This window comes from Chlorocebus sabaeus, chromosome 16, assembly GCF_047675955.1.
Source record: "Chlorocebus sabaeus isolate Y175 chromosome 16, mChlSab1.0.hap1, whole genome shotgun sequence".
NCBI lineage: Eukaryota > Metazoa > Chordata > Mammalia > Primates > Cercopithecidae > Chlorocebus > Chlorocebus sabaeus.
In genome coordinates, this window is record NC_132919.1 from 35,438,095 (window position 1) to 35,453,048 (window position 14,954).

The window sequence follows — 14,954 nt, forward strand, 5'->3', positions numbered from 1 at the left end:
CGTCACTATGCCTGGCTAATTTTTTGTATTTTTAGTAGAGACGGGGTTTCACCATGTTAGCCAGGATGGTCTTTATCTCCTGACCTCGTGATCCACCCGTCTCGGCCTCCCAAAGTGCTGGGATTATAGGCGTGAGCCACCGCGCCCCGCCGGATATTGGGTTGTTTCTATTTTGTGGCCATTATTAATGTTGTTATGAACATTCATATATAAATTTTTATGTGGACATATGCTTTGCTTTCTCTTGAGTATACAATAAGGAGCGAAGCTGCCAGATCATATGGTTCATATGGTGAGAGTTTAGTTTATAAGAAAGTGTCGAATTAGCCAGGCCTGTAATCCTAGCACTTTGGGAGGCCGAGGCAAGCGGATCATTTGAGATCAGGAGTTCGAGACCAGCCTGGCCGACATGGTGAAACCCCATCTCTACTAAAAATACAAAAATTACCTGGGTGTGGTGGCAGGCACCTGTAATACCAGTTACTCAGGAGGCTAAGGCAGGAGAATCTCTTGAACCCAGGAGGCAGAGGTTGTAGTGAGTAGAGATCGTGCCACTGCACTTCAGCCTGGGAGACAGAGCGAGACTCCATCTCAAAAAAAAAAAAAAAAAAGAGAGAAATTAAATAAAATCTAAATAAATGGAGAGGCAGTCCATGTTCATGGATTAGAAGACTCAGTATTGTCAAGACAGCAGTTCTTAAATTGATCTATAAATTCACAGTCCATATCACATTTCCAGCAGCCTTTCTTTTTCTTTCTAGAATTTGACAAGCTGATCCTAAAATGTACATGGAAACAAAGGACCTAGAATAGCCAAAACACTTTAAAAGGGAGGGTGGAGTTGGAGGTCTTCATACTACCTGATGTCAAAACCTACTATAAAGTCACAGTTATCAAGACTATGTGGCATTGCTTCGAGGCTAGGCATATAGGTCAATGGATCAGAATTTAGAGTCCACAAAGAAACCTTTAACTATATGGCCACTTGATTTTTTGACAGAGACACATCCTTGATCCAAAATTTCTCTGCTTGTAAGAGCCCCAATGTAAAACAGTCTTTCACAGTGTGTGCTGCAGTATAAACTCAGACTGCGTTGCAGTCAAGCTAGCGAATGCATCACTGTCTGCCGGGTAAACTGCTACGTCATCCTTGGTGTTTGGCATGTTACAATGCTGGGATCAGTGTGGGCTTCTAGTTGGATTTTGTGCCAGGTATGTGTCTATGTTGGACACTGTTCATGGTAGATTAAAATGGGGATGCTTTAAATTTGGAGAAATGAATGTGGCTTTTTATTTCTTGTATTCTAATATTAAAGAAAGATTGTGAGCAGCAGCGTCCATAAAAGATGTATATAGATCTCTAGCTTTGCTTTTGGACCTGGGTATGCTATGTTAGTGTTTGGTTGTTGTAGAAAGATCTCTTTGATGAAAGAAAGTGTAAACTCGATTACCGAGTGTGCCTCTTTAGTATATTTTTCTGATATAGTTGAGTGCAAAATAGTCTGCCTTATTTTATATTTAGTGCCTTATTTGCATTTTTGAATGTTGAACTTGTATAACAAGTTTGTTTTGTAGACACTTAGGTGTGTGTAAAATTGAGCAACTTCTCATCTGTGGCTACTGATCTGTCCTGAACAAAGGCTGCAGTGCTCTATTTTTGAGACAGGTTATTCTGAAGAGACATAAAGATAGAAGGGCTCCTCTGTGTCAGCATGGTTCTTTAAAGGGAAAGTAAACTGGACTAACTTAATGAGCACTGGCACATTGTGGAAGGAATGATGCAAAGTACAGAACAGAGAACAACCAGGACTTCCCTTTTTTTTATTATAGCTGGTTGTCATGTTGGGTGGCCTAATTGAGTTTCTTGCAAATTTGGGCAACCTGAGTCTTTACAACTTAAGTTGCCTGAATGTCCTTCAGATCAATGTTTGTTTGTTGTAATCATTTATCTTTTATCTGATTATTTAACTTCTATGTTTCAGGTCATTTGTGTAGTTCTATTTTCAAAGGTTTTCCTGGAAGCTTAATGTATTCTCAGCATGGTTGGCATCAGATTGTTAACTATTTCTATCCAGCATTTTGATGGGAATAAATTTTTTATGGTTCATGATTCAGGTTAGATTTGGTGTACAGGCCTGAGGACTTGCCTCAGGAAGTTGTCATTCTATAGATTCTAAGCCTTTAGGGTCTTTTACCATTGATTTTTCTCCTAATACACAGAATATCATGAGCATCTACTTAAGTAAAAGCTAAAAACAGGAAGATATTACAATATAACATTCAGCTAGTGTTTATTTCTTTCAGAGATCTGTGGCAAATTTGCTTTCATAGTAATATATGTGTCTTAGTAAGTAGTCTTTCTAGGCAGGATTTTTTCTTCCTTGCTTAAGGGGGTTAGACCTCCAAAATATTTGTCAGAGTCCCTTTTCCTTTTAAGGATTTAACCCATATCTTTTCTGTATCCCTTTTGTACCAGCTCCATTCTTATTCTCAAGCTTTGATGCATAAAACCTTAGTTTAGGTGTCTGTATGTACCACTACTTTGGCCTGAAAATTAGAATCATGGCTCACACTTGATTCTAGTAGTGGCGTGTTTCCTTTCTATTTGATTTCTTTCCCAGCTGACCTGCTTTTCCCCACCGTGCAGTCTGATAATTGGTATTATTTGCTTTGATTGGATCTCAGAAATTACCTCTTTAGACCAAGCTGTCCTTCTCCATCTGGATTTCATGTGCCCATTATTTTCTTGGCTTAATTGTCCTTGTAAACTTCATCTTTTTGCCCGGGGCTTTCCCTGTCATGTGCTCCCGGCAGCCAGGAGAGGCAGTGGAGCTTTTCTCCGTTGACTGTCAGAAGAAAGTGACTGTTGTCGAAACATGTTTGCTGCAACTGAAGGAGAGCTGCTAAGATCTACTTTCTAGTTACACAAGCTTTTATATTTCTCCCTGGCTCCTCTCAGTTCCCTTGGGAAATCAACTAATTCTGTGTGTAAGCTAAGCGTGTGGAGGAGAGAAGATGCAAAAAGGAAGAAAGGTGGGGAAAGAAGGAAATTGGGAACAAATTAGACAAAAAGGCTATAGTTTGAGGCCATCAGGAGTATTCTAGTCTGACTGAACCCAGGCCAAGAAGTAGGCAGAAGGCACAGTATCTCTTGTCCTCCTGGGTTTTAAGCAGCTGCAACAGAAGGAGGAACTGCGGCTTGTGTTTACAAGGCCGAAATCTGAAGAAAAAGCTTCCATTCCTTTGCCATCTTGATATGGAGGGTTCTCCAGAGGAAAATAAGGAAATGAGATATTACATGCTTCAAAGGTAAGTATTAGGCTACCACATTTGGGTAATATATATATCTTTATAAAAACAGTAAAGTACTGACAGCTAAGCCCTGAAATTTATTTGATCATTTTTTTTCTATCTTTAAAAAATGAAGGCTTTTTTTTTAAGAAAATGAATAAAAATGGGCACATTGGCTCCTGAATTTCTAAACCTTTATTTTACCTTGAGAATTTGAATAAAAAAAAACATAGCTATGTTGAAAACAAGCACCCCATGCAGACCTTGTTGTGCTATTATTTCCTGAAGGGAACCTCAGATGGATCAAATTTACTCCCTGGGTTTGGCTAGTATTTCCAGTAAAGTCTCTTCAACTGCTGGAAAGGAAGGATATTGTATAGTTTTGCAGAAAACTTTTTAGAATGTGTTTCTGGGGCTAGGAAAGGTGCCTGCTGTAATTTTTCTGACATGTAGTCAGACAGAGTTGTTCAGGATGCCGAACTCCTTCACTTTGGGACCTTTCTTCTTGCCGTTAGAATTCAGGCTGAAGAGGAAATGAATCAGGCCTTCTTGGGCCTTCTTCAGGCCTCTTGCAGGTCTGCACCTCCCTGCAGAGAACTGACATAAAAGACCTGAATGATTTGCTTGTGCAGTGCTTGTACAGTGGTGCAGTCATAGCTCACAGTAGCCTTGAACTCCTGGGCTCAAGTGATCTTCCCACCTCAGCCTCCTGGGGTAGCTGGAACTGCAGGCATGCACCACCATGCCTGGCTAATATTTTTTTCTTTTTTTTGGTAAAGATGGGATCTCACTGTGTTGCCCAGGCTGGTCTCAAACTCCTGTACTCAAGCAATTCTCCCACTTTGGCCTCCACAAGTGTTGGTATTATAGTCATGAGCCACTGTATCTGGCCTCCCTCCATTATCTTTTTTGTTTGCTTGTTTTTATAAAGTAGAGTTTTTATTTTGAAGAAAATTCCTGAGAGTTAAACTAAGGCAAAAACAGAAAATAAATAAAAAGCACTGAGTTGGCAAAAATCTTTCTTTCTTTCTTTTTTTTTTTTTTTTTTTTTGAGACAGAGTCTCGCTCTGTCGCCCAGGCTGGAGTGCAGTGGCCAGATCTCAGCTCACTGCAAGCTCCGCCTCCCAGGTTTACGCCATTCTCCTGCCTCAGCCTCCCAAGTAGCTGGGACTACAGTCGCCTGCCACCTCGCCCGGCTAGTTTTTTGTATTTTTTAGTAGAGACGGGGTTTCACCGTGTTAGCCAGGATGGTCTCGATCTCCTGACCTCGTGATCCGCCCGTCTCGGCCTCCCAAAGTGCTGGGATTACAGGCTTGAGCCACCGCACCCGGCCAGGCAAAATCTTTCTTAACATCCTTTCCTTTCCCCCAACTGGCTCTGTAATTGCCCCTTTTTCTTTTTTACCACTTCTTTTACCCTTTGAGGGGATAACTAAGCAAAACTTCCACTGAGAGGCAAAGAGGTAAAAAAGTAACTACAATATAGCTGGGTGTAGTGGCATGAGCCTGTAGTACCAGCCACTCTGCAGGCTGAGGCCAGAGGATTGCTTGAGCCCAGGAATTTGAAGTTGCAGGGAGATATATTCCTGCCACTGCACTGCAGCCTGGTCAACAGTGAGAATCCATCTCTAAAATTTTTTTTTTCAAAGTAACTGAGATATTATATATTATATATAATCTATGTTGTGTAAATATATATAATCAAAAATTTTATGTGTATACATGTATAAATATATATTTCAAAAATGTATATATAGGCTGTACATGGTGGTGGCTCATGCCTGTAATCCCATTACTTTTCGAGGCCAAGGCGGGTGGATCACTTGAGGTCACAAGTTCAAGACCAGCCTGGCCAACATGGTGAAACCCCGTCTCTACTAAAACTACAAAAATTAGCTGGGCATGGTGGCGGGCGCCTGTAGTCTCATCTACTTGGGAGGCCGAGGCAGGAGAATTGCTTGATTCGCAGTGAGCAGAGATCACGCCATGACACTCTAGTGTGGACAACAAGAACGAAACTCTGTCTCAGAAAAAAAAAAAAAGTATATATACATGTATATCTATACACACACACATATATACATATATATACACACACATGCACGTGTGTGTGGTTGTTGTGGGTTTTTTTCCCTTTTGAGACGGAGTTTCACTTTTGTTGCCCAGGCTGGAGTGCGATGGTGCAATCTTGGCTCACCGCAACCTCTGCCCGGGTTCAAGTGATTCTCCTGCCTTAGCCTCCCGAGTAGCTGGGATTATAGGCATGCACCATCATGCCCTGCTAATTTTGTACTTTTCATAGAGATGGGCTTTCTCCATGTTGGTCAGGCTGGTCTCGAACTCCCGACCTCAGGTGATCCGCCCACCTCGGCCTCTCGAAGTGCTGGGATTACAGGTGTGAGCCACTGTGCCCAGCCTTAAATGTGTTTATATATAACATTGTTTTTATATAAAACCTCATGCCTATACATATAGAAATAAAACGTGCATATATAGAAGTATATATTAATATATAGTGTCTGAATGTGTCTTTGCCAAAATTTATATGTTGAGGCTGGGCGTGGTGGCTCACATCTGTAATCTCAGCACTTTGGGAGGCCAAGGCGGGCAGATCACCTGAGGCCAGGAGTTCAAGACCAGCCTGGGCAACATGGCGAAACTCCATCTCTACCAAAAATACAAAAAGTAGCCAGGTGTGGTGGCGGGATCCTGTAATCCCGGCTACTCAGGTGGTTGAGGCATGAGAATTGCTTGAACCTGGGAGATGGAGGTTGTACTGAGCTGAGATCGTGCTACTGCTCTCTAGCCTGGGCTGCAGAGAGAGACTCTGCCTCACACACACAAAAAATGTATATGTTGAAATCTAATTACCACTATGTCAAGAAGTGGGGCCTTTGGGAGTTGAGTAGATCATGGGGCAGAGCTCATGAATGGGATTAGTGCCCTTATAAAATAGGCTCCAAAGATCTGCCTTGTCCCTTCCACTCTGTGAGGACACAGTGAGAGTCACGCAAGTGAGTAGGACCTGGAGGCAGGGAACCCAAGAACTTCCTAGAACTAAATCAAATAGAAACAAACACTTCAGCTATGACAGGAAACATCCTCTTCATTTACATAGGATGTACACTGAATAAATGACTTTGTAACTTTACTTCATCATCTTCATTTACACAGGGTGTACACCAAGTAACAATGGAATTCTCTAGAGGGTATATAAACCCCAGAAAATTCTGTAACCAGACCATGAGCTGCTTGCTTGGGCCAGCTCCCAACCTGTAGAGTGTGCTTTCATTTTCCTTTTTCCTTTTTTTTTTTTTTAATTTCAATATTTTGATTTTGTGAAATGGAGTCTCACTCTGTAGCCCAGGTGGAGTGCAGTGGTGCGATCTTGACTCCCTGAAACCTCTGCCTCCTGGGTTCAAGCAATTCTCGTGCCTCAGCCTCCCGAGTAGCTGGGATTACAGGCGCCCATCACCACTGGTGGCTGGCTACTTTTTTTTTTTTTTTTTTTTTTTGAGACAGAGTCTCGCTCTTTCTCGCCCAGGCTGGAGTGCGGTGGCGTGATGTCGGCTTACTGCAACCTCCACCTCCCGGGTTCACGCCATTCTCCTGCCTCAGCCTCCTGAGTAGCTGGGACTATAGGCGCCCGCCATCATGCCCAGCTAATTTTTGTATTTTTTAGTAGAGACAGGGTTTCACTGTGTTAGCCAGGGTGGTCTCGATCTCCTGACCTTGGGATCCGCCCGCCTCAGCCTCCCAAAGTGTCGGAATTATAGGCGTGAGCCACCGTGCGCGGCCTAATTTTTTATTTTTATTAGGGATGACATTTGACCATGTTGGCTAGGCTGGTCTCGAACTCCTGACCTCATATTATCCCCCCACCTCTACCTCCCAAAGTGCTGGGATTATAGGCGTGAGCCACTGAGCCTGGCCGTGCGCTTTCATTTTCAGTAAGTCTCTGCTTTGGTTGCTTTATTCTTTCCCTGCTTTGTGCGTTTTGTTCAATTCTTTGTTCAAAACATCAAGAACTTGTACACCCTCCACCGGTAACATAATTTGGTAAGCCAGCTAGGAGGTAATCCCAAAATTTGGGGTTTATTTTTCTCCTTTGTTTTTCCTTCTCCATACAGGGGAATCTCTCTCTCTCTCTCTCTCTCTCTTTTCCTTTCCAACTTGGGACCCTTGGTGGGCAGCACCTAAACACAGAGGCAACTACGGGTTTCTGGCTGGGGCCACTCTGAAGGACTGCTTTCGGTCTTTTCCAGTTGTGGTCCCTGTTCCCTATGTGTGGCAAAGCTTGGGGCAGGCTGGCATTTGTTTCAGGTGACTTAAACCTTGTTTTCTCATGCTAAATTCTTCCCTTCCCCTACTCTACTGGCTAAGGACAAAAGAGACCCACCCAGCCTCCAGTTCCTATCATTACAGTTCATGGCTATCACTCTAGTGGAACACGAAGCATGGGAAAGTGTGGCCTTATCAAATTTTAAGGATGCCAGAAGTTGAGGCCTTCATCCAGGGACAACAGGAAAACTCATAGTAGGCCATCGCTCTGAAGGGAAAACATGCTAAGCGGCACCAGTGCCCACCTAAGGTCAGAGACGTCTGACACTCTAAGGCTGGACCCCAAAGGAGGATGGCCCAGGGATCCTCCAGACCTCAACTTCTCCAAGGGGGACACCCTCGGCAGAGTTCTGAGGTCTAGTATTAAGCCCTCAGAATTTTCTCCAACAGTTGCAATACTGTTTGGCCCCAATATTGTTTGGAATCTGGAGCTTGCTGTTGAATAGGAAAGTGGGATGGAGTTGCATGTATCAAACTGCCGTCGAAAATGCTTTATCTGAAGTTTTGGTTCACAGCCTTCATTGGATTATCTGTTGGGGCAAACAAAGTAAAACCCCCCAAGCTTGTACTGCTATCTCATGGTTAAGATTCCAAGTTAAAAGCTATTGAATCTTCGTTTGTGTGCGTCTATACATGTCTAGATGTGTTTATTTGTGTGCACACTTATTGTTACATGTTGTGTCTACCAAATTGGCTTATAAATAAAAGAACACTTATAAATTAAATAAGTCTAAGCAATTTTCAAGTTCACGTGACTTAAGTATAACTTTACTAAACAAGCTGGCTTTAAAATTATTAGTAAAATAAAACTAGAAATGTCTTCAGAATTGTCAGAATACATTTTTGTCTGGATTTTATATTTGTCTCTGCTAAATATTTTGAGATGTCAATGTTTGGCATAGAAGGTTATAAAGCTACTAACTCAGCCCAAACAAAATGATATTGGTTTTTGTGCCTTTTTTTTTCAACAAGTGAGAGTAACTTAATGCTGTTAGCTAAGTCTTCTGAGTTATTGGCAAAAAGAAAAAAAAACAAAACAAAAACCAATGTATTTAACTTTAAGGCTGTTACTTAGGTTTAGGTGAGCACCTTATGTTCACTGGCTATTTAAAAACATGGTTAGCAAGGAAATAACTAACTTTAAATGATAGTGTCTAACATCTCTGTTTACAGAAGCTATCTAAATAAACTGTTAAACCTGAAATAATTGAGTACAGTGAATGGGATAAATGTTTTAGGTAAACTTTTTGTGTAAATTAAAATCTTGGCCAGGCGTGGTGGCTCATGCCTATAATCCCAGTACTTTGGGAGGCCAAGGCAGGTGGATCGCCTGAGGTCAGGAGTTCGAGAGCAGCCCGGCCAATGTGCTGAAACCCCATCTGTACTGAAAATACAAAAATTAGTTGGGCATGGTGGTGTGTACCTGTAATCCCAGCTACTGGGGGGCTGAGGCAGGAGAATTGCTTGAACCCGGGAAGAGGAGGTTACAGTGAGTTGAGATTATGCCACTGCACTCCAGCCTGGGTGACAGAGCAAGACTCTGTCTCAAAAAGAAGTCTTAAAATTATTTTTGATGCTCATTGAATATCTGGGTCAGTTCCAATTAAAAAACGGTTGTGAGATGGGGAAATATGTTTCTAAAAATTGTGGAATTGTTCTTATCTATAATGCTTTTATCTGATGGTTCAGGATTTCTTGCTTTTTAGGGTTTCACTAAAGTTTTAGGTTACTAAGGATAAGAATTCTAGTTAACGCATGATTCTGTATATGAAATGTGCCAGAAAGTGTTGTGTGATTAGTGAGAAAAAATAATTATGTCCAATTCAGAAGTTATCTAAAAGTTAGTTTAAATTACAGATTTGAAAAGGTTGTTTATGAAACAATGTAGTAAGGAACCGGTAGGGAGGGGGAGAAAGACGTGGAAAAGTTTAGATAATAAAATATATTCCTTAAAACCTGATAGAGAACTGGAGAAATTTGGCTAATTAACATTTTCATAGTTAAAGTTCTTAGTCTTGATTAAAGTAAAAATAAGTATTGTAAAAAAATTTGTCGGCAGTTTGCCACTTTTTTTTATATACAGTTAAGCATGAAGCAGGATTTAGTGTGGAGCCAAATTTCACATATGTGCTTGCATTGCTTCACACCATGTTTCCTGTTTTGCATGGATAGTGCTGGCGCTGGAGTACTTATTGGTCATTTGCCTAGAGTCAATTTCTTTTTTTTTTTTTTTTAAAACAGCTCTTTAAAAGCCAACTTTATTGAGGAATAATTTACAGCCAAATGTACGTGTTTTATACGCACAGTTAAATGATTTTTTTTTTTTTTTTTTGAGATGGAGTCTAACTCTGTCGCCCAGGTTGGAGTGTAGTGGCGTGATCTCGGCTCACTGCAACCTCCACCTCCTGGGTTCAAGCGATTCTCCTGCTCAGCCTCCCGAGTAGCTGGGATTATAGGTGCATGCCACTGCGCCCGGCTAATTTTTGTAATTTTAGTAGAGATGAGGTTTCACCATATTGGTCAGGCTGGTCTCAAACTCCTGACCTCAAGTGATCCATCCGCCTCGGCCTCCCAAAGTGCTGGGATTACAGGCGGGAGTCACCGCACTCAGCAGATAAATGAGTATTTTCAAAAGTCAGGTTTGTTGAGGTATAATTTACATACAGTAAAGTTTACCTTTTTTTTTTTTGGTGCTGGAGTGCAGTGGCTTGATCTCTGCTCACTGCAACCTCCGCCTCCTGGGTTCAAGCGATTCTCCTACCTCAGCCTCCTGAGTAGCTGGGATTACAGACGTGTGCCACCACGCCCGGCTATTTTTTTTTTTTTTTAGTAGAGACGCGGTTTCGCCATGTTGGCCAAGCTGGTCTAGAACTCCTGGCCTCAAGTGATCCGCCTGCCTTGGCTTCCCAAAGTTCTGGGATTACAGGTGTGAGCCACCGCGCCTGGCGTTGTCCCTTTTTATTTTTCTCCTGTAGGTGGTGGTTTCGCAAGTTAAGAGCCACACTAAGTCATGTGAAGCGTAGAGAAAATGCCCACTCATTGAGTTTTATGCATAGATACATTCAGAGAAGAAAGAAAGATTGGTCTTTTTTATATTTGTATATGTAAAACTATGTATGTGCACAGAAAGCTAGATAGTGTGCTGCATGGGGGAAGATTTTTAATCATACCTTCTTATTTTGAAAAGATACCTTACTGCCCCATCAAGTTTAAATTGTAGGGGCAAGGAAGAAAAGGTGGGAATAGGAAAAGAAAATAGCTGTCTATCAAGCAGTGTACAAAGGAGCTTATATCCACTATCTTATTTTATCCTCCGAGCACTCTCTTGGAGGATCTATCAATCAAGGTGCTGTCACAAGGAAAATAAATTGTACTAGATGTTATAAACAGAGAACATTCAGTAGTGAGAATTGCTTAATTGAGTGTTAGAGAATAAAAGAACAACAACAACAACAACAACAACAACAACAAAAGGCATACTGAGGTACCTCAGAGTTAATAACTAGAGAAAGTAGCTTTCACCCCTAAGGCTGGGAGAACAAAAGGGAAGTAGTGTTACCAGAACCTAGGAGCTTTGTGGAGGTCCCCTGGGGGGCTGGTGCCTGGACCTCTGGGCATAAGCTTTGAGTAGCTGGTACTCAGATCCTTGGCCTGACAGGTGAATGATAGGCCCAGGCAGTGCTGTCCAGAGGATAAGTGAGCATGGCAATGTTGATATTCTGACTGCCAAAGAGCCACAACCCACTGCTGCTGGTACCTCTATGGCTTTTCACCAGACAATTGAAAGAAGCTAGAGACTGGAATTAAGTCTCTGTTACTGCTGGAGCAATGCTGGTAACAGCTGGAGAATAGGAAGGAAGGCCCTTTTCTTACCTTTCTGCCTTTTGGTTTGGTGAACAGAACAGGAAGGAGCTAGCAAAGGAGTCTTGGAAATGAAGTTTGCAAAATATTGGCCCGTTGTCACAGAGCAGAGCATAAAAGGGTAGGTTTGGAGCTGAGAGACAATAGGTAAATAACTGGGACAGTGAATATTATGCATATTTTACAAAGAGAACACTGAAGCTGAGAAGGTTAAATTATTTGCAAAAGATCATTTAAGTGGACAGATCTGGAATGTAAACCCAGGCCTGTGCTGTTTCCACTGTCAAATTTTGTCTAATCCAAGGTGCCACTGATTGTTAGAAACGTTATTATTTTACGTACCACTAAGGAAAAAATACAGTACTGCTGGCCGGGCGCGGTGGCTTATGCCTGTAATTGCAACACTTTGAAAGGCCAAGGTAGGCAGATCACCTGAGGTCAGGAGTTTGAGACCAGCCTAGTCAACATGGCGGAACCCTGTCTTTACTAAAAATACAAAAATTAGCCAGGTATGGTGGCACATGCCTGCAGTTCTCAGCTACTCTGGAGGCTGAGGCAGGAGAATCGCTTGAACCTGGGAGGCAGAGGTTGCAGTGAGTTGAGATCTGGCCAGTGCACTCCAGCCTGGGCGACACAGCGAGACTCTGTCTCACAACAACAACAAAAACAGTACTGCCAATGTAGTAAGGCATCAATTGTAAAATACATACCAATTTCAGAATTTTTTTTTTTTTTCTTGGAGACACCCACCATCTCATTCTGTCACCCAGGCTGGAGTGCAGTAGCACGACTATGGCCTTGACCACGCACGCCCAAGCAATTCACCTACCTCAGCTTCCCCCCACCCCAAGTAACTGGGACTACAGGCACACGTGACTGTGCCAGCTAATTTTGGTAATTTTTGTAGAGACAGGGTTTCGCCATGTTACCTAGGCTGGTCTCGAATTCCTGGTCTCAAGCCATCCTCTCATCTTGGCCTCCCAAAGTGCTGGGATTACAGGCATGAGCCACTGCACCCGGCCTAGGAGATTTTTTTTAAAGTAAAAAGAAAAGTAGAACCTTAAAATTGATTAAATATGGCATATTATGCTGCCTTGTAAAGAATTTTGTTTTGGAGGCCGGGCGCGGTGGCTCAAGCCTATAATCCCAGCACTTTGGGAGGCCAAGACGGGCGGATCACGAGGTCAGGAGTTCGAGACCATCCTGGCTAACACGGTGAAACCCCGTCTCTACGAAAAAATACAAAAAACTAGCCGGGCGAGGTGGCAGGCGCCTGTATTCCCAGCTACTCGGGAGGCTGAGGCAGGAGAATGGCGTAAAAACCCGGGAGGTGGAGCTTGCAGTGAGCTGAGATCCGGCCACTACACTCCAGCCTGGGCGACAGAGCGAGACTCCGTCTCAAAAAAAAAAAAAAGGAATTTTGTTTTGGAGTTGTTGGTTTTGAAATACCTAGGGGATACCCAGGTAAAACATTTAGTAGGCAGTTTTAAAATGTGGAGTTATAGCTCATAAGAAAGATGGAAGTCAGAGATACAGAGGTGAAGGTCATCTGCACACCAGAGTTGTGATCCAGAAACAACTTTGGTAACTTGTTTTTTGGCTTTAATGATCTCTGAGTCTATTATTTCTACCATCTCATTTCATTCTATCCTTTGCCTATCTCTTTGTGATGGCATCTGTTGGTAAACCTTGATATTGTCTTTTATTATTCAGGAATGCTTTTTTTTTTCCCCTTAAATTTCCACAAGCAAGAATCATTTTCTTTTCTCTGTTTATTTGAAAAGTATATGACCTGCCAGCATGCAGTCTTCACAGGATGCAGTTGTGAAAGTACTGTTATGGGTATGGTAGTGAAAAGCAAGTCTCCAGAAAATATAGATGGTGTTTTTATGGCTTCTCTATTTTTATAGGTCCAGCATGTCTGGCTTGCACCTAGTAAAGCAGGGCCGAGACAGAAAGAAAATAGATTCTCAACGAGATTTCACTGTGGCGTCTCCAGCAGAATTTGTTACTCGCTTTGGGGGAAATAAAGTGATTGAGAAGGTAAGTTGTAACTTGCTGAATTATTTTGTCAAAAGCACATAGGATTTAATGCTTGCCGAGATTTGTTGTCTGGATTTACTCCCAATTGATATTTAGATTCTCAGAGGCTTTGCCTCTTTATGTGAATTTTAGCCTTTCTGCCTCCCTAGCATCCTATTAATAGAATTTCATTGTTTTCGTATAATATGTATTTACCACAGATAATTTAGTCATAGCTAATTAAGGAGTTAAAATAGTGCTCATAAAGTTATTTTTGAGTACTATCAACTTGGGAGGCTGAAACGGAAGGATCACTTGAGCCTAGGAGTTCAAGGTTGCAGTGAGCTATGGATTGTGCCACTGCACTCCATCCTGGGCGACAGAGGAACCCTGTATCAAAACAAAAAATGTTTTTGAAAGATCTTGGGGTTTTACAGAGTGGGGCTGCACTGATCCGACAGGGTATGAAGAATTGATTAGCTTGTGGGTGCTGGTGGGGAAACAATATGCCACAGCATTGGATTGAAAGCTAAGGGAGTAGAGAGAGTTTCAGAAGAGAAGGCTTAAAGAGTTTGATACATTGTGACTTACTGGCTTCCACCAGGTATTTGAGATGTTTGAAGGGAATATACCACATGATATACTTAGAGATTCCAGGTATTTTGAAATGTAATTCTGTGTCACTTTTATCTAGACCATGTCAGAGCTGAGAGGATGACTTGGCTGAAATAGCTTCCAGTGATTAAAAGATTAAAGGATGGGGACCTATATTTCCACTCTTAAAAGTATTACTTCAGCAGCATCCTTTTATTAGTCTTCCAATAAAGATAGATTATGTGTCTATTAGTCTGTGCTATCCTCAGAGGCATGACTGCAAGATAGGTAAGGAGATAAAAGGTTTGTTTACAGAGAGTCTCAGGATTATTTGATTTTTCTACAACAGTGACCGTTCTTTCTGAGGCATTCTTTACAATTCTAAGGTATTGGAATTCAGTATTTTGCAGAAAAGTAACTAATACCAGGATTTTTAAACATATTCAGTGCTGTGTACCTAATTTTATTGCAACAGAGAAAAATGCATGGCCCTGCACTGGTTGGCCTTCCCCTACTCCTGATTTCATAATATGTCATCCCTCTGAATTTCATTTTCTTCTGTTCCCTAGTAATTGATATGGTAGTATGGTAGAATAATTCACAAACTCACAGGATTTAAGTAATTGTGACTTTTCCCTTCAAACAAATGAAGTTAGAAAGGAGTATGTTTTAGCTGGCACATACTCAAGTATTTGCTTAGCTAACATTTAGACATTGCTTGGCCATAGGGAAGCCAGTTTCTAACAGTCTGGACTAGTAACAAGAATTCTTGGTTGAAAGTATGACTTTTACACAGAAAGATAGATATACAAAAATTCTCTCATCTCTTTTCCTCCATTATTGCTT

General features: G+C 41.8%; 1 protein-coding gene across 9 annotated transcripts in view; it reads left to right on the top strand.

Moving 5' to 3' along the window:
• ACACA (acetyl-CoA carboxylase alpha) overlaps window positions 1–14,954 on the top strand; it is a 332,440-nt gene that overhangs the window by 117,581 nt on the left and 199,905 nt on the right. For all 9 annotated transcript variants that reach the window (XM_008011156.3, XM_073004877.1, XM_037993719.2 and 6 more), the window contains one exon: window positions 13,403–13,535. In XM_008011156.3, coding sequence (XP_008009347.1) covers window positions 13,403–13,535 — 133 coding nt within the window. The remainder of the gene's footprint in view (window positions 1–13,402; window positions 13,536–14,954) is intronic.